This window comes from Esox lucius, chromosome 8 (assembly GCF_011004845.1).
Source record: "Esox lucius isolate fEsoLuc1 chromosome 8, fEsoLuc1.pri, whole genome shotgun sequence".
NCBI lineage: Eukaryota > Metazoa > Chordata > Actinopteri > Esociformes > Esocidae > Esox > Esox lucius.
The window spans coordinates 7,922,041-7,936,890 of NC_047576.1; the positions used below are offsets into that span (position 1 = coordinate 7,922,041).

The 14,850-nt window shown below is 42.5% G+C and overlaps 1 protein-coding gene across 1 annotated transcript in view; it reads right to left on the reverse strand.

Moving 5' to 3' along the window:
• The window catches only part of map1sa (microtubule-associated protein 1Sa), a 29,704-nt gene extending 15,237 nt beyond the window's left edge, over positions 1-14,467 (reverse strand). The window contains exons 1-2 of the mRNA XM_010871325.3: positions 14,306-14,467; positions 6,350-6,451 (exon numbers count right to left, since the gene is read on the reverse strand). Coding sequence (XP_010869627.3) covers positions 6,350-6,451; positions 14,306-14,462 — 259 coding nt within the window. The 5' untranslated portion in view covers positions 14,463-14,467. The remainder of the gene's footprint in view (positions 1-6,349; positions 6,452-14,305) is intronic.
• Between the last annotated feature and the right edge of the window lie 383 nt (positions 14,468-14,850).

Consider the following 14,850-nt stretch of genomic DNA (forward strand, 5'->3'; position numbering starts at 1 on the left):
AAACACTGTGATAAACCTAATAATACCGTAGCTAGCTAGCTTATTGAAGGAACATTGCCTTATGCCTAGCTGGAAGTAGCTGGTCAGCTTATTTTCAATGATATGAATTGGCTGGCACACGGGTGATGTTTTATGTAATCCAGAAGCAGGCCCATTGCCAGGACTCCTGGGCCCCCTGAAAAGATGAATGGACCCTTTCACTTTATGGTGACAGTGGGTCCTGTGAAGCGATAGCCCTGTGTTTGCTTACATCATCAAAGTCAAAAACACCGCCTCATCGTATAAATATAGTGCCCATCGACGCTGTTAGAATGCCATCGTCATTTGCGACAACTTCACAATATAAAAAACAACGTTTCACTGTATTTCAACTAGACTTTCGCCACCCAGTGAATGAAAAGGAGGGCAGAATTGACATATAGCCTATTTACCACAGACTTTATCCTTCATGTACAGAAACTGTATGTGACAGTTACAATATAAACCGAAAAATCACACCTTGCTGAACTAAACCTAAAATTAACCATAGGTTTTTTGGGAATACAGTTAAGTAAATGTTACCACGTTAATCTTGAATAGGCTATTTGCAATAATGATGAACGGTTAAGCCCTACTTGTTTTCAGAAGGTATGCTTATTTAATTTATGCCTGATAATTTTGATCCATAGGCTACAAGAGAATTATTTGCCCTGTCCAAGATATAAAAATCATTCTACATTGCAATACTTCACAAAATAAGAGCTGGCCAACTGTTTAATTATTAGTTTCAAATGTGTTATACAATAAAACTATTTCTACTGTTCATGGCCCAACTAAAGCAACTAGCATCCTTCAATAAGCTCACCGCCATAGAATGAAAAAGTCACTCACCAAAGGACTAATTTGAGTGTTTTTTGTGTGAGGCTCAAATGAACATCCGTCTGGTAACCACTCTGATGGCTCTCGGTTTGGCACAACGTTCCACAACGAGGAAGATCTTCCACCCTCAGTTTCTTAATTCACACACACACACACACACACACACACACACACACACACACACACACACACACACACACACACACACACACACACACACAATATGCCTAGTAATGTGGCTGAAAAGACAAGAGAGATGGACGTTCCCCGGTTCCTGTCTCAGCCAATCACAGTGAATAGTTAAAAGTCATTATTTTAAGGTTTGCCATTTGTATACCTCTAACACCCGACCCTGCGAAAGCACTTCAGTACTGCATGGCAATGCAAACATACACTCAGGCACGCTCTGCAGACTCACTGACAGAAAACAGCCCGCCCCTACCCGCGCGTCCACAGCGCACGCTCCCAAGATGGAGGCGGGGTCTTCAATCAGAGACAGGAAATCACAGGAGGAGCTCCAGGACATGTTGCGGGGAGCGGATCAGCTGCCATGGTAATCAGGCGAGGCAGTCGATCAGTCAGGCCGCACTAAGGGGTAAAGTCCCCTTATCCAAAACAGATGGGACGACTATTGATCACCATCGCTGGATTTTATTAACTATTACTGTACACATTGTTATCACCAGTGAATAATTAGTATGAAGTGTTAATGGTTTAGGTGCTAATGGTTTGTAAAAAGGTTACACAGTAGGCCTGTTAAATGAGACTCAGCAGGCCACGTGGAACGCCAGAGACCCCCGGATGACCCCTCCCCGCTTCCTGTCAACCGACCAAGGAGCATTCCATTCCTTCTGGTAGCCATACACTCCGGTCTGCTGATGGTCGAGCTAGCATGAGTGTGTTTGTGGGGCTGTGAGGTAGACTGTGAACGGGCGAAGCTTGAAGGCAGGGCATGGTTAATGCCGGAGAACAGAATGTGGCTGTGCTTTGGCGAATAAGGCACAGATGGCCTTCAAGGGCCAGGAAGGTGCAGCTGTAGCCAGCTATGTTCATCTGCAAGATCACAAGGTCTTTTCTTCTTGCACTCTCCCTGGCATGTCATTCCCTCAGTCCCCATGAGCCACCTGTTTCTAACCACCAACATGGCTACTAGCCTAACTACAAAGCAAAACAATATATTTTAGTTATTTGTAGTAGACTAGGACGCAAATAAGGTTCAAGAGTTTTGTTTGAGTTGGCACATTGATGGGTTTAACATCAACGATAGGGCCAGCCCAGAATGCAGGTAGCCCTGTAGCTGCCAGGCCACCGGCATTCTGACTACTGACTATTTGACTACAGAAGACAGCCTTTGCAATCATTACAGATTCTTAACAAGTGGGTTGCAGCCTAAACTTGAGTTGCAGCAGGTTTGAATAGGTTATGCGCTTCTGTTGAATATCCTTTTCAAATTGAAACAACTAACACAAGGCAGGATGTGAGTAAAAGGTAAAAAATTCTATTTACTTAATTACCTGAAGAAAATACTAAAATCTGAATTTCAACACCAACAACTCACTATATTTTCCACATTGTAAAATAATACTGAAGACCAAACCAAACTATGAAGTAACACATGGAATAATGCAGCAAGTAAAAAAGAGAAAAAAAACAAATACATTTAAAATGGCAGATTCTTGAAAGAAGACACCAATTGCCTTGATGACAGCTTTGCACATTCTTTGCAGGATTAGTATATTAACCGGAAAATTCAATGGGAAGAGGAAAACCTTAAAGAATACCAGGAACGATAGCTGTTCCCTTACTCCACCACTGTCACTGTGCACATGGACACGGCTGAGCGGAAAACATTCTCAATCAAACGTTCATATGTACAAAACCAACACTTAGTGTAGAAATGACCGCACCCATTTAAATATACTCCTGTGTGAGAAGACACAGTTTGATTTGCTGGGTCATCTTTATGACGCCACACAGCCTTAAAACATTCTCCACCATGACTTCGGAATTCTGATATTCTAATTGTTTCACGCAAGAACTTGCCCCTCACATTTGTATAAACTGTTACAACTTCACAATGGGACTTTTCGCATGTCCTACTGCATATAGATACTCAAAACAACACAATTCCCGCTCTGCTCCAAGACAAGCTCCCCCAACTGGGAGTGCCGGAGTCCAAACGCAGGTGGATCAAAGCCTTCCTGTCCAATAGGAGGCAGCACGTGAGCCTGGGGAAGCACTTCTCTGACCCCCTGACTGGCAGCACCGGCACCCCTCAAGGCTCCGTCCTGTCCCCCCTACACTCCTCCCTGTACACCAACAGCTGCCGCACTCTGTCAAGCTCCGGAAGTTTGCGGGTGACACCACTTTCATCTGACTTATTTCTAATGGAGACTCGTCCACCAACAGGTAAGGGATCGGCCATCTTGTGTCCTGGTGCAGTCAGAACAACTTGGAAGCTCATTGCCCTAAAGACAGTGGAGATGATCGTGTACTTTAGGAGAAGCCCAACTACCTTTCCCCAATGCGCTGAAAAAAGTTCAACCTGACAAAGTTAATGACGATGCGCTTCTACACTGCCATCATAGAGTCCATCCTGACCTCCTCCATCACCATCTGGTACACTGCAACCAGTGCCAAGGACAAGGCCAAGCCGCAGCGCATCATCCACTCAGCAGAGAGGGTGATTGGCTGCAATCTGCCATCTCTACAAGACCTACACATCCCCAGGATGCGGAGGCAAGCGGCAAAGATTGGGGCTGATCCCTCTCACTCTGGAAATGGACTATTCAGAACTCTCCCCTCTATCAGGACCAAAACCTCTTGCCACAAGAACAGTTTCTTTCCTACAGCAGTAGGCCTTATGAACAAGCCCCGGGAATAAAAAGGACTATAGCCTGCCACACCCACACACACCCCTCAATTGGACAAATCAATAACCACTCCCCACATACAAACACAAAGCTCAACAGGACAATTCTTGTTCCTTACATATTTTTTTGGGTAATTTAATAATGCTCAGTCTACTCTTTTTATGCTCAGTCCGCTGATTCTTTTTTATAATTTTTTTGAAATAAATTGTTGCACTAACGAGCCAGAAAAAATTCCTTGTTTGTTGTGAAACTTGGCAATAAAACTTTGATTCTGAAAAAACATTGTCATGTTTGAACAAGTCTACCAGGTCACTCCTTAGTTCAAACCTTCAACTGACCTCACAAGCAGACACAGCCTGCTGACCACCAATGGTGGACAATAACACCCATGTCATCACACACACACACACTCCCGGGCAGTCAAACAGGCAGCAAAACAAAAAGTTTAATCAAGTCCATAATTAGTAGCAGATGGAGAGTTGGAACATCGGTCATAAGAGAATATGCCATTTGACTCTTGAAAATAATATCCATCTCACTTTCCCATCCTGTCACCATAGAGATCTACTGCCTCAGGACTCTATTCCAGAGGGCTAAAACACTATCCATACTGTAATCGACAAACTCAACAGATAAGTCTTATTAGCGTTTAGAATAAGGAGAGAAAATCTGAAAGCATGTGGTTAAAATGTGCAGTCAATGCATGAGGAGCTGGCTGTGAATGGCCCCTGTAGTTTCTAGGCATAGAACGAGAAGCAGGGAAAAAAAAAAAACGTGATGGGAAGAACGCCAGTTGTGGTTGTTTGTGCCTCAGCCGGTCTGGAAGGCCTTTTATAAGGAACAAAACAAGCCCAAGGATAGTCTTTATCAAGGGTTCGGCAAACAACTTGGAATGTTACACAAACGTTTGCTCTATGTTCCTCATGAATGCGCCCATTCTTGAATGTGCCCATTTTTCCAACAGAAGGGCTTCTCTTTGATAGTGTTTTTGCAGTGCATTAATTGATGCAAGCAGTCGTTGGTCATTTAAAGTTGAGCTTCTCAATTTTATGACAGCAACGGCCTCTGGTGAAACCCTTGATAAAAGTTTCTGCAATGTTTACTGTGTCCACATGAGGTGGTGCAGAAGCCAGCAGATGACCTTAAATCAAGGCTGGCGATTCTCGGCTAGATTCCCCAAGTAGATAAGCAAACAGCAAAGACAAACAAGTCTTTCTCAACAGCAATTCCATTTGTGGTAGATTTTCCGGATGACATACATAAATAGGACATCCATCGGAAAAATTAATCTGTCTATTCAAAACATGGCTTTAAAGTGGGGATAAATAATTAATAAATCTACTGGCACAGCAAACAGAGAGAGGGATGAAGAAATGTCTCAGGAAGCGAGCTCCATCTCCTCTCGAGTGTGAAGACACAGAGCAAGTTAAAACTGTGTGTTTGCCTGACTGAGCAGGCACTAACCAGCCAAGCAAGGAAAACGTCCTAATCCGCGGGTGGTCAGCAGCCTCCTAGCCGACTGCTGCCAGTGCTGATCATCAGGCCAGCATGGCCTCCAAGAACGCAACTCCCCTGTCCCACGTTACCACCACGTTGCTAACCGCCATGTCCCAGCATGCCAACTGACAAGAGGGCAATAACTAAAAAAGAATGGGAGTAAAGCTATTGAGTATGTTACAGTGTATTTGGAAAATATTCACACCCAATTTACTTTTTGGAATAAGGGGGTTAACCGTACTGACCGGATTCGAGGTGTTCTACAATTTATGGCTGGTATAACAAGGGGTATCATTAACTTGTTTATGATTTTATTTTTTTGTCTTTAGTTTAGCCCTCTCAAACGTTCATCAGTTCTACAGTAATGTTTGGAGAGTTGTGACCTTTTCTTCAGAAGGTACAAGCTTAAAATGTGCACACAAAACAATTTGAGTAATTTTTTATTTGATTTTCTTCATGTGTGTTTGAGCAATTTTACAGTAGTCAAATTGGGGGGGGGGGCGCCAAGCCAGACAACATGACTGAGGGAATAGCAGGCATTTAAGTTCAAGTCACAAGTTGTACAAGAATGTCATGGGGTGGTGGTTTAGGGGCAATGTGGATTTCAGCTGTTCATTCAGCTGCCTAACACACACCCATCTTGGACATTTACCCTGAAAAGAAGAGTTGCTGGTCAGCAGTCTGTTCAGCAGATTCCAACACTGACTCAGACAAGAAGATCCAAGCAACAGCCTAAACATTTTTTTTAAAGCCATAAAGCAGGTCCTGAACTAACGTCATCATGATCATCCCTTCGTCCACTTTTCTCATGACTTGTATTACGCATGGATGAAAAGCATGAGGTCGTATCATTCTACAGACACCACATGGAATTTTTTTATAGGCTGGTTTCAGACAAACATGTAAACTGAAAATGAAGGGCTCCCAATACCTTTCCAAAGGTCTCACATCCCAGAATGCCCTTACAAATGCAATTCACATCCCAGAATGCCGTGCCATTCACATCCCAGAATGCCGTGCTAGCCAATAGAAAATATGCATTCAACAGACTGCTGTTGCATAACAGCAATTAATTAACACCTTTTATTTCAGAGCCCAGAGGTTCCCAAAATGCTCCATACCTTTGATTTCCTCAGAGAAGGTGGCAGAGTGTCGGGACACAAAGAGCTTGAGCTGCTCGTCCAGGTTACAGGCAGTCAGGTCCACGTCCCACGAGCGGATGCCTTTGGAAATGGACACAAACATGGTCAGAACATTTACAGCAGCATGTATAACCGTTCAAGCTGAACGTTCACTTCTTAACATGAGACAGGAATTTCTGCTAAGCACAGACAAGGCCCAAAAGTGAGAACCCAAAGGCATTGAGGAAAGTCAATCATCATTAATTCAACTGACCTTTAATATAAGTCCCCTAAGATGAGGCAAAAGCTAATTATAAGAAAGCTAAATGAAGACAATGACTGCAGCATGAGGACCAAAGCGGAACGTAGCCGTGCCCTAACAGATCAACAAGCCACACAGCCTTATATGTAATTACCCAGAGATGGAACTAGGAAATAGAGTTACTTCATAAAGTAGACACACTCCCTGCCATTTTACAACCACAGAATTGGATGACGTGGCTGCGTTTAATTACATGGTAGAGGTTGTGTTAATGTCGGTCAGGCCTGTGGGACTGTTTATAGAACAGGTGAAGGACTCGATGTGAAACTACGACTAAGCCTCTCCATGGCCTAGACTTCAGGGCTGGGCCGAGAGACCGGCTCAATCAGAGTCTACACAGATTACGCTGTGTGCGCACTTGGTAATGACAAAAACCAATGTGTTTTGAGTTAATAATGAACTCACATACAGTGCACAGACATGTTTCTGTTATGGCTTTTGACTGTCAGCAGGCACTGAACTTTCTAAAAATGTCTTAAATATATTACAAACACATTTCAAAAAAAGCGGTTGCTAAGTAAACAATCTGCATGTCCCTAACATCAATATCACAGCCAAGAGTGTCAAGACAACACCATAATGCACAAACCGAAACAAATTAAAACACATGACCAAGACATGAATTAAGAGTTTGGCCAATAGATAATTGAGAATATATTTCATATATCTAATGAGTAATTTATGTGCGACCAGGCAATATAAGTACTAAAACGTGGGGATCCACAGATGGAGGCAAGTGTGTGTGATGGTAAATGGGGTACAGGGGGTGCAGTGCAACATTCAAGGAGGCCTTGCACAACAAGAAACCAACACTGCCAAGAGAGAACCATGCCCTGCCATAAACACAGGGGCATGTTTGAGAGCTTAAGGACTGCATGTGTTAATGACGTAATTCACTTCAGCAGTGGAAGCGCACTCATTCGAGAATCATGAATGTTAAACAGGAAAGTGGACCGCAGAGGGGAAAATCGTTAACATATCACATAGGTCCATTTGAACACAAAAAAGTTATGCACCCCGCCACGAACAAATGTTTGTTTAAAATGTTTACGGAGAAGATCTGCCCCAGAATTCTTTGCCCATAGTGAAGTTCAACAGGAATGATGACAAAGCAGGCGGAAGCAGCGTACCCTTCTGCCTGGCTAGACCAAATTTAGCCCTCACACTGTCCTCATGTGTGTACTGAGATACTTCTTCAAAAGAAGGCAGGGAAAATAAATCAGTAAAAAATAGAAAGCCCTTTGTGCAAGGCAGGCCACTCTTCACCTAGTCTTCCCAAAGTTGTTCCTGTCAGATTGTGTCCCGGGTCTATTGGCTTGGGAAGATCACAACAGAACGGGAGCTAACATTTTATTCATGAAAAAGTTGAGAGAAGCACAGCCTAACATGACCTGTGGTATAGTTTATAGTTTTGTCAGGCGGTTTTTGGGTGAGATATTGTGCAATAAAATAAATAAATTCTAAAGTTTGGGGAATTTCTAGACTAAACTTCCCCCTTAAATAATATTTAAAAAATATTTCTTAGAAATTATAATAGCATTTCTAAGGAACGTTTCATTCAGCCAATAAATGCAGTTCTTATTCTGTCAACACAGCGCCCAAGTATTGTACAGTTATCCTGACAGAGGGTTTTGGCAAGCTAATTCCAAGGCCTTATAGAATTCCAAGGCGTTGGTTTGGAACGTGTGTTGAAATGATCCGACCATTCGTCATCACCTACATGATCCAACTCCAGGGCTTTATTGACTTGCTGGCACCAGCTCATGATTTGGAGGCAGTCTTTTCAATCCCCATTTCAGTGAAAAGCTGCGAGGACATGGCCGGAGAAATGTAACCACTAACCAATGCTGCGAAAAAAATATTTAAATCAAATATTTTCATGGCTAGTGGTAGTGTTTAGAAGAATTCTGAATGACACCAATCGTTGGCACACTATTTTCTGCAATGGACATGAGGTTATACTGTGGGTGGTATAATAAAACACTTGCTAGAGAGGACATTTAGGACGCCCATATCTCATTCAATTTCCTTTTATCTTAGTCTATTATAATACTTCAACAATGGTTTTGCGCACGGCTATAATTAAAACTTTTTAGTGATCGCCATCTTCATAAAAAATGAAATGACATGAATGCATTTTTAAAATATAAATATTTGTTTAATATTAAAGTATTTTTCCACATTAACTAGACTATGTTAGACAAGTAGTCCCCTTGTTCAACCACTTGAGACTGTGGTACTGGATCAAGCACAAATGACTACATATAAACATCACATGTCGCGTGGAAATGACAGCACACATGCTTTACGCAGAGACTTACGCACGGTTGATAAATAAGCGACCTGGTCTGGACAGTCATGTCTACTTCACACGCACCACCGGTTGCCTTGCAGCGCTGCTTCCAAACTGGGGTTATATATTTTAACAGCCTCAAGACAACACTGTCTCAGCCACGCAATCCGAACTGCAATGAATCAGTGTCACGTACAACACAAGACAGTACCATAGGAAACACACTGGACACTGCCGTGGCAGGAAGTGGCCCTGAGGGATTCCATGGGAGTTCTAGAGTACATTGGGGTAGCTGCTAAGGCAACCAAGAGGGGACCGGGTGCAGATGTCCATCCAGGCCGGACTAGAGCGGGCCCGGATCTACCGTTTCAGCAGATGTCCATCCAGGCCGGACTAGAGCTGGCCCGGGTCTATCGTTTCATTGGAGCAAAGTGAAGCCCAGCGGGTCAGAATTTATTTTGTCTTTTACCAGGCCCCCGCGCAGAACAACACTTAAGAACCAGGACAGCTGAACCAACTAACTGACAGGCCATCTGCACAGCGCTGCGTCTGAATAATCCATGCCCCCCCCCCCCACACACTTTTTATTATTAACTTCACCAGCAACCACAACACTGGTGGAAATGGAGACTGGGTGCAGTACTAAGGGTCTGCGTTCATTTCTAAGAAAGTGACACTGACAGGAAAACACTCATCTACGGCTTTTAGGTCAGAGAATACTCAACACACGTCAGTTTCTTAAAGCTTATTTTGTTCCCCAAACCAAACTGTTTTTGGCACACCAGCCTATCGCTGACCAGTAAGGGAAGGAAGTGTTGAGCAGTCCGTCACCCACAGGGGAAGTGTGTAACATCAGTCACATGGTCCCCTCAGCACAGACACAGACAGCCATAATCAACAGGGGGAGTGTGTTACATCAGTCACATGGTCCCCTCAGCACAGACACAGACAGCCATAATCAACAGGGGGAGTGTGTAACATCAGTCACATGGTCCCCTCAGCACAGTAATATTCGTGACAAAATCCACTTTATCCGAAACCTCGAACAAACATTAAAATATAAATAAGATTATATTTTGTTCTGCATTTTGAATCCATGACAAATTTGTGTTGGCAGATTTTTTTTTTTTTTTTTTTAAACACTGCCAAACATGCTCTATAAAAAACAGGAATTCAACTAAATATTCAATCACAACACAGTTAAAACGCATTAGTGATCTTGTATTTTCCTTAAACCTTTTGAGGAGGGAACGACCTTATGGTGAGTGCTTGTCAGCCTACCAACTTGTGGATAAGTGCTCACGAAACTGCAGACCATGGATGAACAGATAAGAAAATTATTTTCTGGTATCGACAGCCCATATTCATTTAATGCAACCATTAGACGCACATACCAATGCTTTGATGTCATTTCTGTACCTGCATACCATGGCATAAACAAATGTTGCTTGTGCCGATGCTTCAAATTTAGCTAAATGTTAATTCAATTCTACAAAAAATATGTCTTACTATACATTTTAATAAGACAAGACTATTACACAAATAAGACCGAAAAGAAAAATGGATAGAAACTATACAAGTCCAGACTAGATACCCAGCTAACATTAAGTGAGAATGTGATTAGGGCAGAGCTGCCTGCTTGACCAAGCATACTTTTGATTATTTACTTATTCAAAGTGACAAGGTACTCGCCATCAAACCACCACGTTGTGACCTACAGCCAAATTAAAGGTTCAGCTTGTCGCACCTTCAGCCAACCACTGAATATTCCAAAGGTTGTGAAAATGAGCAGACATTTGTTCATTCTAACCACACACAAAATTCACAAAATTCAACCGAAGTAATTCTAAGAAGAAAACATATTGTTATAATTTTTTGCCCATATTGCCCAGCCCTAGTCTGAACACGACCAGTCACCCAGTGGGGTGCATGCTCTAAACAAGATACTGCCAGTCTCCAAATGGGGTGCATGCTTTAAACGAGACACTGCCAGTCTCCCAATGGGGTGCAAGCTCTAAACGAAATACTGCCCGAACGTAGCATTTGCAAATACAAAGAGACAGCAGCACCATTGTTAGTAACCTGCCTGAGCTGAGTCCTAGTTGAACCAGATAGGAAGGGCTGAACATCAAACGTGACCGCCAACTTACCCAATCCCTGCATCTAAGGACAAATGCCGCCTAGCAACTCAGCCTCAGGGTGTTCTGGGCAGTACATCATCCCCTCGCCTGTGGACGGATATGTTGACCAGGTCGGTCTATTCGGCGATAAGGCAACCCGGGCTAACCCAGCTCTAAGTGGGCGGGCGGGGGAAATGGCGCGTGCATCCTGAAGGAGACACCTCTACTCTCTGGCACTCTGGTAAAGTCAAGCTCAAGTAAAAGTGCTGCATTATTCATGCTCCGCAGTGTGGGCCAGCCTCTCACAGCTGCTGGCTTCTACAGGCCCAAAACTGGAGTCCCAGTACACATGCAGACTTCCCCGTAATCATTTCAAGGCACGCAGACACAGGCGTGATAATTACAGCATTTGAGAACAGCAGTAAATTTGTATTATAGTACACAAGTCACCAATTCACATGAATTGATGGGAATCGTGTAGCGTTTGCGAGCATGGGAAAACTGTCCAAAAAGGAAAATGCTAAATATAGAAGGAAACTGAATCTACAAGCCTGGCCTACTCAAAGGACAATGAAATCACATCACCATTTGATTTGTTGCTTATTTTCTAAGTACCCCAAGGCAATAGAAATTGCATATGCCTCAATTTGGGTGACAGACAAATAAGGATGTTGACATTATTCCAGAATGTAATTTCCTGCTATTCACCGAAGCAGGAGTGGGGATGAAATATCTTACAACCGAGCGACAACTAAGCTTTGTGAGCTATACTACTCTTAAGGTTTTGGGATTTTATTTCAAAATGTTACTCTCTACATGTTTGAGATAGTAAGTAGGGGTTGGGATAAATCCTAGACATTTGGTACTGCCAACATAGCACAAAAATGATATTGTCAAAACGAAACAGTTACATTTGACAATACCTAACTAGATACTGTACATAGATTTCTTCCCCTTGACTACCAATAAGGTTACGACCTTGACAGATGCTCAGGGGCTGTATGTCAGTAAACAAAATGAAAAAATACATACTCTGGGAAAATGCCCTCCCTCTTAAGCCTGGTCTGTACGTTCACACACAGTATTATGATTTATTATGAGACCAAGGGACCTAAATTGTACAGTGGTCTCAACAGGCCAGACCTTCACAAAGATCCTGTCTTAACCCGGAAGCACCCAGTACACAGCATTCTTCCTCTCCAGAAAAGAACCTCCAGAGGGCCAGCACAGTGGCATCTTGGAGGCAGACAAAAGTCATTAAATACAGTGCATCTCACAGAGCCAAGCCAAGATAAACCTCTCTCTAAGACAAGTTGCGTGAGAGGGGGGAGCAGGACACAAAATATAAATAAGCACGTTAGACACTGAGCAATGGTTGAGGCTGAGCAAGGGCGTGATCTGGAACTCCACTTTGCCTGCCCAATGTGTTTATCACAGAGTCTCGTAAACAAGCATATTTCTATGGAGAAACGTCCTTGGAAAGAGGAGCAAAAGCTGTTCGGCTCCTGAGATTGAATGCAGTACACAGATGTGGAGCCCATTGGTGGGACTGTCGTCATGGAAGGACACAGTGACTTGTTGTGAGGTTGGTAATGCTTGTCAGTGAGCTCAGCATAAACAGCTTCTCCCTGCTAATCAGAGGAGGGAACAGACAGCTATTCGATTTCTCCACGCTACCTCCCAGGCAAAGATCGAATGCGCACACAAACTGAAAACCACAACATGATACCCGAGGCAACTCTGCATCATGCCATGTAATTGTGTAATTGAAATAGACGCAACTTGTGACAGAAGTGCATTTACTTCAATTTGCTTAAGACCAGGGAAGGCCCCAGACACAGGCCTGAGCGACAAACTGTAGTACTTTATTTTCATTTACTGTGTATATTACTGCATATTAGTCAGTCATTCTCATAATTTGACTAATAGTATCAATTATAATTATTGTTATACCTGGCATGTCAAACATTGGCAGAATTGTGGAACATTCACTGACGGTAGTGGCAGTCATCCTAGTAATTAAAACGTTTCTAAATGTCCTCCGCCCCATGGCAAAATGTAAAGAATGGCAAAAAAACCTGTTTAAAACTGCGGCCAATGTCAAATAATGTTGAACTAAAAAAAAGTGAAATAATATGCAATGGTTTCCTACTACTGTCAAAGAAAAGAGACATTAAACTGCTTCACTGTTCTTCAAATAGGCTAAATGTGTTTCTGTAAAATCTTCAGTGGAAATGTTTAAAAAGAACCCTTGTAGCCAGGGTTGTATGGCTTGTTCAATTTCGCAATTAATGTTTTTGAGTCGGAGAATCCTTCTATTGGTGTGGAATTTTGCCTGTAAGGTAACTAGGAATTACGTAGTGTGGTGCTGTCTGACGTTTTTGCACTTGGGATGTCTGACATTTAAATCCCAGAATGAATACTGTCCAATGGATGTCAATGCTCTATCGAGTGCTGACAGAGGTGTTTCAATAACTTAAGGACTGAATGGGTATAATAATTCACTCACTAATTTCATACGATATGTAACTTAGGTACCAGAGACACAAAAAATTTATTCTGAAACTGGTTTTATAGTTCCGCGTGAGAATTAATTATAACAACGTCAAATTCGGGAATAACATTAACTACCAATGAATAGTCTGGGTTATGGATTAAATGTCAACTAGTCTAATTAAATCACAAGCTGTCTATGATTAAGCGAAATCGTCCCTAGCTCGAGATCAATACTGCTGCCTTTCGTATAGTCAATCAGCATTAAAGTTATTCTACAATCCATGATACATTGTTATTGTCAATTTCCTTTTGTGAACTTAAACATCACCAGGGTTAAATACTAACTAACTATCTGCCAGGATTTTAAACACATCCTTGTTTTTGTCATCCTGTGTTGGGTTCAGTTCTTCATCTTTCCATTTCCTCAGTACAAGCAGGGATTCCATGTGAACGTGAAACGCTATGATTTTGTTTAGATACTTCGCAGAGGAAATACGCGCAGAAATTGTTTTCAGTCCCAAGCAGTTACCAACGGGCGATTGGCGTGCTGGCTTGCAATAACAACCATTTGTTGAATGAGTATAGCTAGTTAGTTTACTTGAAAGTGGGCTGGTAGTACAGTGACCAACGTCACCTGTGCTAACAGAGCTAACGTTAGCTCCAGCCAAGCGGGAGAGGAGGAAGCGCGTGCAGGCGCTAATTTAATAAACATCGGGACACATTACCTCTCTCTATCTCCGCAACCACGTAGTCCACAAGTCCAGTCCTACTATGTTCGCCAACAATGACGAGAAGAGAATACTTGTCGTTGCTGAAGCCAGGATGCGAAGTTCGTTTCACGTTTTCCATTGCTTCCACCTCCTCAGTTTGTTGTGTCGCCATGTTGAAAAGTTTAGCAAATGATGTCATGCAGAGACGCCCCTACTTTATGTATAGGGCGGGAAAATCTGTATATTGACAGTAAACGAGACCAATTGGATCTCTGTTATCTGAGATGAAGATAGGTTACTGTAACTACAGTAAACAGTACATCAATCGATAATCTCACTTTTATTTTGTCACTTTCTTGTATGCTATGCCGTCTAGGCCTGTGTTCTCCAGAAGGAAATTAATCAAATGGTCAAATATCAATATCGGTAGACCAATAATAATATTGTGGGCATATAATATGGTGATAATATAGTGTTTTTATTGTATTATGATTCTTTTCACAAATCTGTTAAAAAGGTAAATCTTTAAAAATCTTTATAAAGCAGCCATGCTGCGCCCT